At 39.2% G+C, this 19,488-nt stretch overlaps 1 protein-coding gene across 2 annotated transcripts in view; it reads right to left on the bottom strand.

Moving 5' to 3' along the window:
* The window catches only part of atad2b (ATPase family AAA domain containing 2B), a 61,377-nt gene that overhangs the window by 4,621 nt on the left and 37,268 nt on the right, over positions 1-19,488 (bottom strand). For both annotated transcript variants that reach the window (XM_026997788.3, XM_081717933.1), the window contains exons 25-27: positions 8,312-8,890; positions 7,450-7,577; positions 635-763 (exon numbers count right to left, since the gene is read on the bottom strand). In XM_026997788.3, the coding sequence (XP_026853589.2) occupies positions 635-763; positions 7,450-7,577; positions 8,312-8,890 (836 nt within the window). The remainder of the gene's footprint in view (positions 1-634; positions 764-7,449; positions 7,578-8,311; positions 8,891-19,488) is intronic.

The raw sequence follows: 19,488 nt of genomic DNA on the forward strand, positions 1-19,488 counted from the left end.
GTGCTAAATATACAGCCTCCTTATACAAGGCTCAGCTCACATGGAGAAAACGATTCCAAACAGCCGTCAGGGATCAAGCTGCATTAGGACCCTGTAGTTAAGTAAGGGTAAAGGCCCTAGGAACAAAAAGCAGGAATATAACTAGAGTCAGTATGGCTCAATGTGCAGAGAAAGAGGAATTTTTCATCAGGATAAGCAGGCTAATCTGCCTACTCTGAGCTCTTCACTAGTAGGTCTGTAATACAATAACTCCATCCACCTACCCAGAGACAACTGGTAAGTTTCCCTGACTTTAGAATTGTCCAATTTCACAGCACATGAACAGAAACCATTGAAGACATCAGGTGGTTTATTTCCCTTAAAACAGAGCTTATCTAATTTTCAGTTAACATTGTTATAACTTAACTAAATCACAAAGTTATGATTGAATGAATTTACACTTATATAGCAGCTTTCTCAGAACACAAAGATGCTTATAAACGTCCTTTACGCAACTGGGCATGAACCATCAGAACCCTTCTAGGGTGACGGCCTGAAGGTTAACTCCAAATTCCAGTACAAGTGATTTAGCCATACTGCATTTCTAGGAACAATGTCAATTTTGACTGTGCTTGATGTCATGTGGGCCACTTACCTCAATCAGGTGGGTCTTGTCATAGTCCCTGCGGTGCTGGTAGATACACTGGCTGAGTAAAGAGTAGATCCTCTCCAACAGATCCACACTGTAGCCCTCACTCTTCACCACTACCTGATCCAGTAAGGCCTGAGAAACAGCACAGATCACAAGGGTCATTCAACAAGGAGGGGATGACAAAGGACAAAGGTCATACAAAGTATGTAGACAGAAGACAGATATGGCACATCATTGCACTTACACCATAACTTGCAAGGTTTCCATCTTAAAGAGTGTACAGTATAACAAGCTCATCACTCTATACTGACATTATACAACTAGCTTATTGGTTCTGTAATGCATTTTGCATATCAGGTAATTGCGGCAAAACATCATGCTTATTATCTGAATGATCTTCACCTCCTTCCTCTCTAACACATGTAAATGTACTCTGAATTATAGTAATGAACAAGGTTAATTGCAATCTTTAAATGAATGTTCCTGTTGAAACAGCAAAGGCTAAATTGGCGTTTGACAGTAAACCAAAATTGGACAGAAGTGCCTGCAAAGTAATTAACATTAGGGCACTATGTATTTTAGGCATAAGTTGCAGTAATTATAAAAAAAATTTTTTTTTTAACATATGAAACCCTAGACAAAAGCCTTGGTAGCAAAACAAAACAAAAATAACCACAACAACATATACTGTAAAAATGTAAAGAAGGTCCTCAGCTAAATTGTACCAAGTCATCAACTTATCTGTAGCATGTCAGCTAAATTGCAGTGAGAGTGCACTTATACTGTATCTCCATCTCAAGGATGCCAAGTCAAGCTCCCTAAAGTTTGACATGGCTGTTAAAAAGTGAACCCCAAACACAAAAACAGAAAAGAAGTAAATAAAACTGTGGGATAACTATGCAAAGAAACGTGAGCTCCGTAAGATAGGGGATGACTACACACAGTGCCTATGCCAACAGAAAACTCCCACCCATACAGTCAGGACATGGGGTCAGCCATCTTCAAAAGCAATTAAGATCAAAGCGACAGCCAATTAAGGCAAATCATAATTACCTTCCATTTTGTACACTGCTTCAGTGTAATGCTGTTTACTTTTCACATTCACTTTAATTAAAGTCTCAGACCCAGCAACGCCTTTTCAATTGACATGTTCATCACAGTCATCCTGTGGCCAATCAGCTGCTCATCTGAATGCATACAGATTAGTTATTAGGCTAAACTCACCGACTATGGTTGCATCAGTTTGGATCCTGATGAAGAGTTTAGACACAAAGAACACTCATGAATTTGGCTATGGGGATGAAATATTTGCAAAAACTGCTTTGGGTTTTGGTGTGCCACCATCCGTGGCTAGGGACAATAAAGAACGAAGATCAGCGACTGATGATCACCCTGTGTCAACTCATTGTCGCCCATAGTCACCTATTTGCGGTTACACTCCGAACACACCAAAACGGACTACAGCTGACGAACATGTATGCATGTATGTTCTGTGCCTGCACGAAAAGAAAATAACTCAAAAGAAAGCCACTGCTTCCCAAAGGTGTATGCTTCTCATAGCAAGTACACTGAGTTTTGAGTGTCTGCAATCTATTGAGATCCTTCCTTCAATAAAATTGCATACAGTAACATCAAGATAATGACAAATGTCCCACATTTTCAGTAGATAGTTAGTACAACAAAACTAATAAGGTTAGCCCAGCACACTGCCTTGGTACATCAAGCTACAATGTGACAAAAAAAAAAAAATCTTATGCAGTCTATGTATACATTTTCTTGTTTCTCGAGTCAAATTTAGACTGATCAGCCAATCAGAAAACACTCCATTACAACTGGGCAAAACAGCAGAGGACCTACTAGAGGCAGTGCAGAGCATACAGCACTGAGCACAGGTCAGTCACCAAGAGCCTCCAACGGCTTGACGCCCTCTGATGGCTAATAGTAGGGTCAGCCTAAAACATGCTTTGATATGAGTGTAGTGACACTCACTTGCAGGTGCAAATAAAGTCCAGCTTCTGTGCTGAAAAATGTGTTTAAAATTGACAAATGTAGGAAAAACCCATTATTTGGATTATAAAACCACATGCAGGAATAAAACACAAACAATGACACAAAAATCGCTAAAAGCAGATTGCACATATACAAACAAGCAAAAGCAGTCAGCAGCAAAGAACACATTCATGAACGACAGGGAAAGGAATACAAAATAATTAGTTCTACACAGTTCACTAGCCTGTCAGTTCAGCCTTAAGGATTAGGTTCAGACCCCATGCTAGGCTTTGTGCTATTGTCAGTGGCAGTGGGCAAATGGTCATGGGTAGCAGACCTCCTCTGTCAAACTTGAATAGAACAGTAATCCTAGCTATAAAGGAGCTGTTGATATGGTCCATTTAACTCCAGTTATTTGATGTTTATCATCCTTTGGTGCTGAATAATAATCTGACCAATCCACCTGAAATGCCTCTATGCTAAATTATAGTTCACTGGGTCCAGGAAAAGCAAACACTACCACCATTGCCTTAATAATGATGATGACACAACATTATGACTGACTACATGTACATGGGCAGTGCACAAAGTCAAATAAAACCTTCTCAATGCTTTGTTTACTGTTCATCTCTCTGCCTTAGTCATCTAGCTCAAAAGTAGAGTATGAATATTTTAAAGTACAAACCCTGCATTTTGTGCCATTACTGAGCAAAAATAGTGCATTAGTGATTGGCAACTGATCCTACAAAGTTCGATGACTGCTGATCTTGAACAGTTCAGCCCAGGAGAGAGTCTGATTGAGTCCAATGAGCTATATACATATACAATTATTAAAGTTAGAAAACTGTGGGGGGGGGGGGCAGAGAGGCCAAATATAATTTTTAACTGGTTAATATTGTTGATTAATGGTGACTAACGATTGTGTAAATAATGGATTTTATATTGTTCTATCTCTATTTTCCTTCCCATTCATGTTTATGCCAAATTGCTTGGGCAGTAAAGCGACTTGTAGTATTCATACCAGCAAGGCCTTATTAAATTTAACTGGATGGAGAGAGAAAGTGACAGAGCTGAGAGAGAGCAAGAGGAACGAAGACTTTCCTTCCTCTTTTTAATTTTAATACAAAGTAACGCTCTGCTGCAGGTGATTCCACAAATAAAAAATCATCATGTTTCAAATTATGAAAGGCAGGAAGTTGGAACAGACAAAAGAGCGGAGGGGACCAGGGAATCCAACAGATGGTAGAGCTGAAGTTCCAATTTCAAAACATGAGCTGAACGGAGAGGAACTAAATTAGAAAAGCAACTGTATCTGGAAAAATGCAATGAACCTTTTAAGCATTAAAGATAAAAAGAATTACACTCATAATAAAAATGATTGGCACAAAGGTTCTATAGTTGATCCAAATGGCACCGGATCCACAATAACAATGTTTTGAGTACTGAGATACTATAATAAACATGAAACAATTCATATCCATTTTAGATCGAGTCAGTTACAAAGCTCCATTATCTTAAGTAGAAAATGATGCAGAGATAAAAACAGATTTAAAAATAAATAAATAAATAAAAATGAAAGCACTTCACTGGACACAACAGGCATTTGTAGTGTTGTAAAGTGTTCAGGACTCATTCCCACAAAGGAGGTGTACTGGTAGATTTAATACCAATTATAAAATCTACCACTACTACCTACACTACCTTCATTACATGTAAAATGTAAGCACTGTGCATTAAATAAACACAAACACAAGATAAAATGAAGATGTGGTTTCAAGCACATTTTTAGACACTAAGGCTTAACCTAGAAAAATGAATGGCACTGAGTGGGCTAAAATGTCAACTTTCTTTAACTTTAACTTTTCATTAAATTTTATTATCAAAGGTTGTCTTCATTTACTTTACTTTTTTACTATTTGGTTTCATTTTCAACTTTTTGCCTATTCAGGCATTATTTCTGTTACTTTACTGTGTTCTTCTGATCTATTCACCTAAAATGTTAAAATGATTTTATTTTTAGCCAAAAGAGCTGGCATAATTTTTTTTATTTTAAATCATGTTGCACAAACATCTCAGCTAAGTAATACAGTCAATGAAGCAATGGGAAAACTGAAGCAATGAAAAGTATCAATGAAGTATTCAATGAAGCAATAGGAATTATCCCTCAATTTTGAAACTGAGAAGGACCTCAGGATTTAGATAGGTCAGCACTTTGACTCTCACTGAAGTGTCTTCAAGTTCCTGATTGATCATTTCCAGATCATTAATTGATATAAACAAATCTCACCATTTTCTTCTGACACTTCGTAGCCTTGATGTGAATGAGGACCTTCTACCAAAGTCAGCAGAAAATTGTTCCCGTCACCACAAAACTTTCTGCCAAGAAACGTAAATCTGCCTAACCCCAAGCTGCACTCAGCTATGAAATTTAAATGCAAAAGAAAAAGATTCGCCAATAATGCATACTCTAACAAAGAACTGTGTTTATGAGAGAACTTTCAAAAATGTCCAAGCAAGCACAGAGTTGTTTGCAAGTGCAAAAAAGAAGTACTGTCAAGGAGGTCAGCGAGGACAAACAACAATAGCGAAAGCACTCAAATAAATAAAATAAAATAACAAAATCTAGCACTTGTCCATTGATATTTAGCAATTTTCACCTAAACAGACATTCTAAATGATTCAGCTGTTTGAAGTGCCAGTAGCAAGGCTACATATGAGAATGAGCCGTCATCTTTGAAATGGGTCGATATTTATGAACATGGAAAAAGCAAGTGTGATATCTTAACAGACCATAATGGACGTTTTAATGAAATCTTTTAATATGAGGGTAATTTGCTACAAGAAAGACTTTGACAATCATGTTTTCCAGACAGGGGACAAAACCAAAGTTTTATGATCAATATAGATTGTTAGAATAGTTAGTGTCAACAACCTCTTAAGTCTCCCATTAGACAGAATTCTGAATTCAGTATTTTTTGGTCTCTTTTGTATGGGCTTCAGTTTGCTTGCACAGCCATCTCAGAATTGATGTGTGATGTGATGCTAAAACCGTACTCCACTCAAAAGGTTTGGTGTGGAAACAAAGCTCCTTGTCTACCCTGACACATTTTTAAATTCCACAGGTATTTCAGGCTGCCTGCCACACTACAAGAGTGTCAATAGTAATGAGCATTCTTTAGCCGATGAATATGAATGAAATGCAAGGAAATGGCCCACTTTTCATTCCTAATATGTGTTAGGCAGTTTGCCAGCCCAACCAGGAGGAGATATCTGCTTAAACGGCAACCCTCGCACCACTTCACCGGAAATTCAATTTGTTCCATAAGCCAGGGATGAAAAAGCAATTATTCACAGCTCCCGTTTCTTCACGATCTGTTTCTTAAAGATATCTGCTTTTTCTCCCTAAATGAACAAATAAGCCCTCAGATTAGTGCCACAAGCGCCTGGAGTCCCCGTAGCCCTCGGTTCTGGCAGTCAGCTGGTCAGCCAGGCGCCTGAGGTGGCGCCTAGCTCTATCAATCAGGCCCAGAGGCAGGGCTGCTGATTGAAGCCCCCGGGGGGAATTCTGCGGGGAGATAATGGTGCAACAACCACCGTGGAGGAGGGTGGCAGTGCGTGTCCGCTTGCGATATAAGTAACTATTTCCTCCATATTTTCATTCTGCCTCTTTTTCGCTAGTGTGGCCATTGGCCCGAGAGGCAGCTCAAGCAGATGCACTGAGTGGCAGTCTGGCATAAGCGAGACTGCCACTCGTCAGGTTCAAATCCCTGAAAATGGTTAGAGGCCTGCCTCTCACTGCCAATCAGCAAGACAGAGCCTGCAGCTACAGATCATGGCATGAAAGCACATTTAAAACAGGATGATACATTTGTTTTAGAATTTTCTACTGCTTTCAAGGAGTAGAAAGCATAGATGCAAGTGATATCTAGAGTCTGGGATGAAGGTGAGTCTTAAAATAACTCACTGGAAAGAAGGGATGTGTGTGTGAGATAGAGACTATGGAAATGGTGCAAGAGGGGATTGATTCCATCACCATGCCGATGAACATTTTCTCCAACGCTAAGCTAAGGGCTATTTTTATAAAATCCTTTCAGAATCAGCAGAGTTCAACAAATGTTGCAATTCACCAGGTGTGCACAATTAAAAAGTGTTACAATTTCAAGCTAGAGATGTGAAAACTATACATTTTTCTTTAGCTAAATATGCTTAATGAAATCATTAAATTAAAGCAGCGTTCTATGATAGTAGTAATAGCACAGTAGCAAGTTACCAGTTACCATTTGTCCTCTTTGTACTCGTAGCACAGAATTAGAATAGGTATAGCATGTACAATTGTATTTGTCATAATTTATTCAATAAATTTGGTAAAAATCCCATCAAGACTAAGTGTAGGAAGTCTGATGGGGTACGTGCACCACTCCTGGATGCAGCAGCAGCAATCCCACCTGGTCATGCTTCTGTAGTCATTCGATTGAATGACAAGAAGAACTGTTATATCTGAAAGAAGCTTCCTCATTTTTAAATGGGTGAGCTGATTCCACTTAGTGGCACCATTTGGTCTGGCAATGCTTGAAATCAAAGGTAGATAGGACCAAATGGAATATTCTGTGCGCTACATACCCTGTGTTGGCAAATAAACCACACTATCCAACAGTTAACCTGCATTAGCTTACTTGTCCAAACTCTGTGCTAGCTTAATATTTAATCACAGTCTGCAACACTTACCTTTATGGGAAGCAGAAAAGCCACAATAAACCTTCGTAAATAAATACCTGTGTATTTGGTGAATATGGTCTAAAGGAGGAATATCTTAAACCGGAGTTTCTTACCTTGAGCCGCTGATGGTCAACCACTAAAACAGGAGGGGGCGGGGATTGTGGACGGTCCTCTGGCCTGTCATCCAGAACCCCCTTCTGCTGATCTGATTGGCTACATTGCCACATCTCTTTGCAGGTGCCTATGAAAGGAAAAAAAAAATGAAAGGAAACCATTGGTACTGTTATATATAATGTTCTTAAATGCATGTGGCTTCTGAAATGTCCAGACCAAGGGAATGCAGCCTGCTATATTAAAGCTGTAACAGGTGATGTGTCCTTGTGGTGTTGCTCATGTTGGCTTTACCCTGACCAAAAGAAACTGCAACAGATGGTGTGTTATGGGCCAATGGCCAATAGATCATTAAGTTACAAGTGTTTCACCTGGCAGTTGAAAAGATATCTTTTGGCAATATCTTTGAGTTCAATACAATGCAAATGACTGCCTGTTGGTGTCTAATTTTCAGCATTCCACATGACACGAGAAGATCTTTTTCACGTCTACTAGGACCATGCAATTATTTTTGGTCACAGTAATCATTAATAATTCTATAATTGGCTGAAATATGCCACTGATTAAATCACAGAAAGTGATGTCATATCAGATGATGTTCCTTATGATGACCAATAGCAATATGAATGTTGCAATATTCTGTGTATACTGTAGAACTCTATTTGTGATTGTTACACATCAACTCAATTTTTGCTCCAAAATACATTAAGGTTGTTATAGTGATACTTGCACTCAAAAATGAGTATTTTAATGTTTTTTTTTTTTTATTATTTTTTTTTTAATTAGCAGAATCTCAACACCACTACCTTTAGTTTAGCTGGACATGGAGTCTATATTATAACATTTTGACAGGAAAGTAAGTACCTTCGCTTTCTTGTTCTCCATCACTGGCTGCTCTTTCTGTTGCAGGCATGCACTCCTGTGCCTTGCATTCTTGTACAGCATCTTCACCTCCAACCTGTGATTCTCCTTTGACAGGAGCAGGCGGCGCCTCTGGACAAATACCCGATTCCTTCTCAGGGGCCTCGCTGTCTATGCTGTCCATTGACTCATCTCCATTCACACAGTCCTGAGGGGCAGAAACCACAGTCGCTTCCCTCTCCTCTCCAGGAGGAGCTTCCTTAGAGGTAGTCATCTTTGCCATTTCAGGTTCCTGAGGAGCCTCAGTTGCAGTGGGTTCACTGGAGTTCTCCTCCTCGGTGGACAGGGCATATCCATTGGGCTGGGTAAGGGGTTTGTCAGGCTGGGGGTCTATGGTATCACAAGAGGACTCATCCTGAGTCAGACAGGCTTCGCCTTGACTAGCACCAGCCAAGTCTTCGACTCCCTCTTCCTCCTCAGGGTCCTCGTCTTCCTCTGCTTCCTCCTTTTTACTGCTCTTCTTTTTCCTGATGATACCCCGCTCCCAAATCGACCGGCGACGGGATTTGCGCTTAATGCTATCTGGGGACAGGCAGTAGAGTTTCAGTTAGAAAACTGTCAGTTTGGTGCCTCTGAGAACACTGCATGTACCATTAAATTATTATAAATGTGTCATCTTAAAGATGTACTTTGAAATGATCTTAAAGTAAATTTTGATTATGAATTAAGCTTTGCAGTGCGTTTCATGCAGTGGTCCTACATTCCAACCTGTGTACACAGACAGAACTTGAAGCCATTATTCATTAATAATCACTTTATTCAGCTATCTTTATTTAACTATTTATTGGACAGTACTAACTGCAAGATGGACTACCCACCCTGTGTTCTGGTATTAGACGTTATAAAAGAAAAAAAAAAAAAAAAAGAGTATCATCAACACAAGGAGGAGTGAATCAACACAAGAGAGCTTGTACTGCATGATACAGTACACTAGGGGAAAAATGGGCTGAGCGAGAAGAGCCAATCTATTAGAACCACACGGCACCTGTCCACTGTGTAATTGGTCGGAGAGGAGAAAGCTGGTGGGAATGCACCACTTCGTGCACAGGAGGCCATCTTGTAATTTCTAATTGAAAACAATGGAAGGAAGCCCAGATGTAGTCTATAAATCAGAGCCCAAAACGCTAATTTTCCTCTTCTGACCACCAGCATTTCCTATTGAGCCTTCACTGACTGTGCTGTCATGCTGTACTCCAAAAAATTAGCAATCACAACCCTCATTTTAATCTAAATGCCAGTCCTGCTCACTTTTTTAAAAAAAAGTTCTTTTCCATCCGAGAGATTGATTGTGGAGCACTTGTTAGTCTTTTCAGATGTAATCAAAGACATCTAGAGGAAAGAACAGGGCAGTAGATTGCTTTGGAAACACAACTGACAACAGATGGTAGAAATGAGAAGCAGGAGAGCAGAAAGAGTGGGGAAAAAAAACAAGGAATGAAAGCACATTCCAAACTACAGGAACAGTAAATGTGCCAGGGTGAACTCGCAAAGCGTTTGACGCAGTGAAGCTTTATGCATAGAATCCACGTTCCTTCATAAAATAATAGCAGAGATTCTTAGGGAGCTTGACAATGTAACTCGTCAGTAATCCCCCCACATACTAGGGGATGCATCTTATTCTGAGATGCATATGACATGCATCTCAAAACATGATCGACAATCTGATGCAGGTAAGCAGCCGATGATTCAATGTTTCATTGCAATATGTTGCAGTGCAAAATATATTAGGCAGTTCGATATTGTGCAATTGTAATTTTTGACATTGGTTGCAAGAAAAAAAAAAAAAAAACCCAGAACAAAACCCAGAAAAACAAATATTTTGATGACTTGAGTCAAAAAAAAATTACAGCACGTGTTTATGAGCTTATAGTAAAAAATAAATCATGGTCAGCCCTCTACCCTCCCCCACTCCCCACAATACAGTTGAAGATCCTATTTAGACACATTCTGGATGGTAGGAAGTTGATGGTGAGTTGGTCTGTTTTAATAGTGCTGAATCTAGCTGATGACAAAGAGGGCCAAGAAGCAGATGGGCTGTCTCTGTTTAGGAGGGCATGGCTGTTGCTCACGGTGGGTTGTAGGATTTGTTGTGCTCCTTGTTTCAGTGCTACTCGACAAGTTTTGCATACTGCCACATTTTTTAGAGCTCGTTTTGTCTTCTGTACAAGTCCCAATGTGGGTCCAAACCCGTTTTATGCCTACTTGCTGCTGCATTGTAAATTTGTTCTCCATCACTTGACATTTGACTTGACATTATCCAATGAGTTCAACAATGGGGAGTATGATGCACAATTCCCTCTCAGCTAGTGTCTGGCACATGCTGAAAGAATTGCTGCAGCCCTATCATAGCACATTTCTCTGAACCAATTAAAAGTAGTGAATCTTTACACCCCTATCAGATGCGAAATGAAATCTCTACCTTCTTGACATCTTATTTTGTATTTGTCAAGATATCTACTAGTTTCAAACTGTAGTTAAGTAAATGTACGATTTTGTTTTGTCCTAGAAAGGTTGAGTCCTCAGCACAAATACATCAGCAAAACCTTTGTAAAGGGCACTGCATTTTTAGTCCCATAACGCACTTTGAAAGGCATCAGAACGGGCCAATTTGTCTTAGCTGAAACTTGGCATTAAGTCCGTTAATGATTCGTGCAGGCCATACCAATATATGAACTACATCAGCAATCAAACAATGCAAGGTTATTCAGCACGTACACTAATAGGAGACAGGACTCCACCTCTCCAACACAACTGTCTGACAAGTTATGAATCCAGATGGACTTTGAATGAAGCAAAATTTATAAGAACCAATTAATTAAGATTATGAGGCTGTCTAAAAGAGGCCTGTGTAGAGAGACCAATTAAAGAGAAGACTATTAAACTCTTTTGTTACACGTGTTTAGTGATCACACATGCAATCAGATTTGACATTTGGAAGACATAGCAACAAAGGCAGCGACTGGCTTCAAAGAAAACTCTGCAGCATATAGTTCCCTAATGATGCGTAATTAATATCACAAAAGCAGAGTGAGTTCATGTGTAATCAGCTGCAAGCCCAGGTCTATATGGGAGCAAAACTAGAAAATGCCAGACAGAGTGAAAATTGGAAAACCATCTCTTGACTAAAGAACTAATTTGGTGCCCTCAATCACGAAAGAGTAAAATTCATATGCAAAAAATAAAAATGTCAGGGCAACAGAGGGTATGAGGACAGACTGATGGTCAGTAAAGAAGTATGAAAGTTTCACTATTACAGTTTAAATGAGGGAATGAAAGTCTCAAAATTAAAAGCCAAAGGCTTATACCTCACAGCAGAAATTGAACTGTGAGGCACATTAATTAAACATTATTTTATTAAAAAATCATAATTTCATATATTGTTTTTCCACTTGGAATTTTGATGCAAGAGACAGTAGAAATTCTGATTGTAGTCTCAGAATTTCAGAAATCATTTCACTGCACTTGACTTAAGTGTAAAATGTGCATAAAAGGATTATATCAAATGAAACGTTATAAAAACCTCAGATAATCTGAGGCATGTTGTCAGGTCTAGAAGGTAAATACAAGTTTTAGTTTACTACAATAAAGCAAAAAGGTCTTGGACATAGTTGAAAAAAGCTTGAAAAGGCCTGAAGTTTTTATTATTATTATTATTATTATGTTTGCCCATGGGAATAGTGGTGTCTAAATAAATGCAGGCACAGGGAAAATAATCTGACTGCTGAGCGAGGTGTTTTTGTTCTCTGGAAGAGAGGTGTGAGCATGTTGCTAGCCTGAGGAGCCTCAGGTCAAGGTGTGATGGGGGATGGTGGGGTTAGGTTGAGGACAATCCAATGCCCTTCACAAGGAATGTACATTGCCTACAGACTTTCTGCTGGGCCGCACAAACTGTAGGCCATGTGCAAGAACGGCAATGCACTGCTTCTGCTGCAAGAATGGGAAGTGTGTTGATGACTATGAATACACACACACATAATAAACAACTGTAAGGCAGAAGACACATTTCTAAGAGAAATAAGGAGCACAGGGGATGGGACTAAGAGGGGAAAGGGATGCTAAAGACAGGGAAAAAGATAAAAATGTTTATGGACAAACCTGCTTATGAATGTTACATACCTCAAAACCCTAATAAAAACCCTTTCAGCATTCAGATACAGTGATTTTTAATCAACGAGGTGCATTTGCGCCTTTGAATTGATGCTTCATTTAACAATGTCAAATGTTCTAAACATGGCAATTAGTCATGACTGGCCTTGGCAGGCAGTATATAAGCAACCTTTTCTGCTCTTCAGAGGAAATGAAAACATTTTAAGAATGTATGTATTTCCATAAACTTGAGCCATGGAAGGACGTGAGGTGGTTTAATAGCAAGGCCACAATAAACAAGCCTAGGTAATGGTACAGTGTGCTCACAGCTACCCTCCATGTATATATAATGTAGTGAAAGGAAAATGCAGGGAAACAATCAACCATCTCCTAATAGAGCAGGCACACACATACAGATGTGCACTCTGCTGATCATTAAACAGGAGGCTGGGTTGTCCTGAAGGCCACTGTCTCTGATGGTTACTGTGGCCATTACCTGAAAGAACGGTGGGATTGGGCCCAGTGCAGGGCAGGAAAATGAGTTGTCTCCTGCTCCTAAATAATGCACGGTAATTGTTGGAGCACGAACACACGGTCCCAGACGGCCAATGTAAAGAGTTCGTGTGCAAGTCTGTGTGCGCGCACGTGCATGTTGGAATCCTCTGCCTGGAATAGTATGGCACTTTGTAATAATTAAAAAAGGAGTCAATGGATGCATATTTCATGCAGCGCCAGGAATATTTAGCCTTGTCCCCCTCCTACCAATTCCTTGCCAAAATACTTCCCCGCTTAAATTTATTAAACAGTAGGGTAACATTTTAAGGAAAGAATATTAATAACAAACTGTGCCAGCAGTGTGAGGCACACAAAAGATGTGTGGCAATGCCTTTGAGGTTGTGCAGCTATGTCCCTCAGACTGCATGACAGATATTAATTCTCTAAACCCAACTACTTCTCATTTTTGCACAGAGACCTGAATTCTCAATTCATATAATGAGGCTACACATAAAATGAGGTTACATATCCATGTATTAAAAAGCAGTCATTACTTTTCTGGACTTGCATCCCAAGGACACCAGCAGGAGCACTGGTTCAGAGGCTAAATAGTTGAAGACCGCTAAACTGTATGCATTACTTGTAAAAGGCTTAAGAGTGTGGCTTGTGCTCATTATGACTGAAATACTGGGAGATGGACCCCAAAAATTAAATCAAATAAAAAACAAATACTGGGAAGGCAATATATGGTTATCTTCTACCATTCACCTACCAAATGAAAAACAGTTGAAGACATACAAACAGGCTTGAAGGCTTTTTTGGAAATGTTTTTTTTTTAATGGAAAAACACCTCAGGATGATGTGATGTGGATTTATTAGAAACAAATTACGTTCAAATTGCTAAGACACACACAGTGAACTTTATCTTTCAGTTTTTATTGTCTTATATTTGTCTTTATTTTGTCTGCATAAAGTATCTCTTCATCTACCAATTTATGCAGTTTTCCAGTAAAACATCTAGCCTCTAACCTTGCATGTCAAGCTACACCGAATGTCTGTGAAGAGAGTCTGAGCACACTATCAGTTCAGAGAAGCTCTTGATCCAACTGGTAGAGCTGCTCATTGCCAGAGTGATATGATCTGTTTTTATGCCACTGCAAAGACTCTAATGCCAGGAGTTATTTAAAAGTCCACATGGTAGTGTGCGTGCCATGCTGTGAATGTTATTAAGCATTCGGAGGTGAGGAGGGGACAGCAGGGTGAGGCATATTCAAGTTAAATGAGCTTGCTGGAGGGAAGGAAACCTGGCACAGATAAGAGCTCCACATTCCGCATCAGCTCGGCCTTTTGTTCTAGGACACCCGCCTGGAGACAAAAAGACCCAGCCTATAGTTTACAGTCAATATTCCTTTTCTCAGGCTTACAGAGGTTGCCTTTCGCTGCCAATTGGCCTACATTTTTCTTTATTTTTTATTTTTTAGAGTGCTAACAAACTGCACAAAGGTTTTACTCTTCAACAAAGAAATCCACAAAACACACACAATGGCACAGTAAATACTCCATTAAAAATAACCCAATATGATATAGTCTGTGACTATGTTAATAAATATGGACCAGACCGTGATCTCATTGATGAGGCTACACGCACAGGGTCAAAGAGCAACCCTAGAGGTGCATGGTTAATGAAGTATCTGCTATTGACTCAATGCATCAATAGGTACCAGTGCACCAATATGAAAATTCTGGGCTAATACTAATTATTGATATTTACATGTGTACGAGTAGCAGGACATATGCACCCATATAGGCACCCATACTCTAGACTTGCGAAGTCCATATATCTATTGGGAATATATGTTTAAATATCAGCAGCTGTTAATTCCTTGTGTATATCTACAAAAAATACATACATCAATCTTTACACTGCCTACTTTAAATATGCCTGATTTTGATATTGTCCATACAAAAGTGACATGCTGCCAATATTTGCAATGCAACAGTGGCATTTTCGCAAAAGTAGTTAAACAATATCTAGAGGTCATTTTTATTGTAAAGGTTGCTGTATATCACTGAATACTGAAGTGAATAATTCAGTGCTACTTCATTGCTGATTTAAATATTTTAGCCCTTCTACTTTCAGCACTTATTTTAATGGGTTTGTTCTACTTAATGCCGATTTTCAGAAACAAAAGGCATAGTCTATTAGTTACCTGTAATGCTAACTGAAATCTAACATCACGTTTGCAGCACTGACAAAACACGAGAATCTAGCTGTGACGGTAAGGAATCTATTGCTAATGATGCCTCCTTGCTGAGAACAAGGGTGGTCATAGTGCATTTCCTCAAGGATAGTTATGAGAAGATGGCATCACAAGGAATATCCAAGCAACAACATTTTTGCAGTGAAGCACAGACTTATACAACTTAATATAAGCAAAGCTGATAACATAAAATTGATTATAAATCACAAGTAAACAAAGTGTGTGTTTGTATAAATTCCAAGTAATGAACCGCGACCATGTTTCTGGCATTTCATAAATTCTGACAGAAAAATAGGAAATAGTGAGATAAAAAGAATGGGTTATAGCAATGTAACGGCGCACTTTAAGCAATTAAATATATGCCTGGGTATTTAATTTTAAAATAATGAACAGTAATACTGAAAATAATAATAATAATAATAATAATATTAATAATAATTTTATATATATATATATATATATATATATATATATATATATAAAATTAACAACACACATACAGGGTTGCCAGATTTTGTAAAATTTGAGTATAGCCTGTCAGCATTAATTTATTGTTCATATTATATATATACATACATATATACACAAACATTCATATACACACACACACACACACACACACACATACACATACATATATATATATATATATATATATATATATATATATATATATATATATATATATATATATATATAAAATGACCGGTCAGAAACGGTACCTATAAACTGATAACTGCATGTAAAAAGCCCTTCTTACTTCTCCCTCACTATTTCAGTATTTAACTAAGTCTGACACTATGTGTCTGACACATACTTGTTGTTTCAGTGCCCTTAATATTTAGTAGACCAGCCCCATCCCCTCCTTTCATTTTGTGATATTCCATATATAGGTGTATGTATGTGTAAATACACACATGGGAGAACAACACATTGTTAATGTGCAAATTTCTAAATGTCCAAAACAAGTAAATAAGTATATGTATACATATAAAAAGTTGGCAAGAGGACAGAACTGTGAGTGCAAGTAAGCATGAGAGTGAAGACCAAAAGAGTGAAAAGTGCAAAAGAGAAATGGAACAGGAGGAAAAAGGTCATGCCCAAGAGAAGACATGGCTCGTCACGCTGCCCTGCATCACAGCGGCGGCACTTAATGAGGCGTCTCCTTCGATAAAGGATTCGGTCCATGCCTCTGGAAATGAAGCAGATCAGTCAAAAGCTTCACTAGACTACTGCAGTGAGGCGAACATTAACATGCCCAGAGGTAATGCATCTCCCCAGCATCTACACTTTTTCTGTTACACTACATCAAAATATGGGAGGAAGGGGATCAGAAGAGCATCCAAACTGTTAATGTACTTATATATGTGAACAAATGAGGAGGCAGCTGATAGTAAGTCTGGGGGAAGGAACATTACACTGCAAAATGCCACTTTTAGTAAGGTATCATGTCTTAAGCACAAAAGCTTTGATTTTTCTTTTAAATTTACAAGTAACAAAAACATCTTTGCCCATTTTTTCTTGCAAGCAGATTGGGCTTTGAATTTAGGGATATTCCAAAATGTTAGCCTAAAATAAAATGTCATAATTGTGCTGACAATGTCTGTGCCAAAACTAATTCTATGTATTAACATATTTGTGGGACTCGAATCCTAAATAAATAAATAAATTCATTTTTAGCTGTTATAAAGGAACTACTGAGACCTTACTGTTCCACTTTACTGGACTTCACCAGCCATGACATCTGTTCAAATGGCGATAAGGAGGGAAGGTGCTTTCATGACAAGGGAGGAATGAGGTCTCTTTGTCAGTCATCCTGGAGCACCCCTCTGACTTCAGATACATTATAATCACATGACTGGCTCAGAAAGTTTCTTTGTTTCAGTGTCAACTGATGTGCTGAATGCTTACATTCTACACCAGCATTTGTGCACCGACATGACAGACAAGGCGTGCTGGCTACAGAGTCTGCTTTTGATGGACACCATTATGAGGCAATGAAATTCGGATTAACACCAAGCTGGGCCTGTGGTTACCTGAAGCCCATGAAATAAGAGGAGGGAGGGAGGGAGGGACAGAAAGAGAGAATCAAAATTATGCGCGTTTTTTTTTGTTTGTTTGTTTTGGTTTTTTTAATTGTTTTTTTACAAAACCCACTAATCTTTAACTGGAAAAAGAATAAGAAGAAAGCAAGAAAACTGTGATGAATAGAAATGAGAGAAAAATAGGATGCCAAAATCCAAGTGCAATCCAAAATGCAAGTTTAGCCTTCTAATTCAAAGAGTGTGTTTAAACCCTCATCAGATGCGATTATATCCAACTTGGGACTTACAACTAACAAAGTCAGCAGAGCCTGGAGGCTCATACTTCACCTAAGGTCAAACAGCTTCAGTTTACTGATCACAAATTTGGCTTCGACAAGAAACCGCATACAGGGTAACGCATGAATTAAACATCATGTCCTTAGTCTTTCGACAACAGAGAAAGATCTAGTTATCTTTAAATAGGGCATACCCGTTTGTCTAAGTTGCGCTGTAGAAAATGACAATTCAGCCATCCAATAATGAACAACACTTGCATGAAAGTTTTAGTACCACTGGAGACCAGATTAACTAGCAGGTGACAGCTGTCAAAGGTCAATTCGGCAATGCTCATCAGATGACAGGATAATTATGATAAATGAGTAAAAAGCATCTTCCACCACTTTAGAGGAATCTTAAGTCTCAACTAGGCAGGTGAGCAATCCACACGTGCAAAAGGTATATGTCTTCCAGAGATATATAAAGAAAACACAACAGATCAGGTTTTAAATCTCAGTTTCAAAGTATTGTAGCCTTTGTTTATTTTTGGTTTTGGTAGAGTATATACACCAATGAGCCACTAGAAAGCCACATGCTTAATACTGATTAGGTCCCCCTTCTGCTGCCAAAACACCTGTGATTTGTTGGGGCACAGACTCCACAAAACCTCTGAAGGGGTCCTGTGGTATCTGACACCAAGATGTTTGCAGAAGATCCTTTAAGGCCTATAGGTAGCGAGGAGGGGCCTCCATGGGTTGGACTCATTTTTCCAGATGCTAGATCAGATTGAGATCTGGATAATTTGGAGACGAGTTGAACTCGGTCATGTTCCTCAACCTATTTCTGAGCAATTGTTGCAGTTTGGCAGGGCACACTACCCTTCTGAAAGAGGCCACCCATGCCATGAAGGTGTATATTTGGTCTGCAACAGTGCTCAGATAGGTGGTGTGTGTCATCCACCAGAATACCCAGACCCAAGGTTTCCCAGCAGAACTTTGCCTAGAACTTTCTTCCATGGTCCACTTCTAATGCTCACTTGCCCACTGTAGACTCTTTGAACAGTGTACAGAGGTGAGCAGGGGCATTCTGTCTGATCTGAGTCTACACAGGCTGCAATGAACTGTGTGTTCTGACACTTTTCTCTCTGACAGCATTAACATTTTCATCAATTTGTGCCAATGTAGCTCTTCTGTGGGATCTGACCAGATGGACTAGCCTTTACTCCCCACTCTCCATCAGTGAGCCTTGGGCATACATTACCCTGTTGGTGGTTCACCAGTTATCCTTCCATGGACCACTTTTGGTAGATACTAAACACTGCATGCTGGGAACACCCCACAAGACCTGGCAATTTTGGAGATTATCTTACACAGTCATCCAACCGTCACAATTTGGCCCTAGTCAAATTCGCTCAGATTTGTACTTTTTTGTCCATTTTTGTTGTTTCGAACAGGTCAACTCCAAGAATTGACTGTTCAATTGCTGCCCACTCCTTGACAGGAGCCATTTTAGTTTGACAATCAATAATATTCATTTCACCTGTCAGTGGTTTTAATGGTGTGGCTTATCAGAGTGTACACACACACACACACAGAATGGCAACTTTATTGGTGACACCGATCTAGCAGTGCAGTGGACCTCCTTTGGTGTTGAAATTGTTCTGCAGGAATCTTGGCCCATGTGGACAGGATAGCTTCTTGCAGTTGGCACAAATTAGATGGAGGTACAGACATGCTCTTAACAGCCTGTTCTACCTTGTCCCAGAGATTCTCTATACAATTAAGATCTGGGGACTGTGAAGGCCAGGGAAGCAAGGAACACTTGCTACCATGTTCTTGGAAACAATCCATGACTATATGACCCTTGTGGCATGGTGCATTGTTCTGCTGAAAATGTCCTTCTATTATAGGGTAAACGACTACCATGACGGGATGACCTTGGTTGGCCACAGTGCTAAGGTAAGCCCTACTGTCCAAAT

This window comes from Electrophorus electricus, chromosome 7 (assembly GCF_041902795.1).
Source record: "Electrophorus electricus isolate QZ-2024a chromosome 7, ASM4190279v1, whole genome shotgun sequence".
NCBI lineage: Eukaryota > Metazoa > Chordata > Actinopteri > Gymnotiformes > Gymnotidae > Electrophorus > Electrophorus electricus.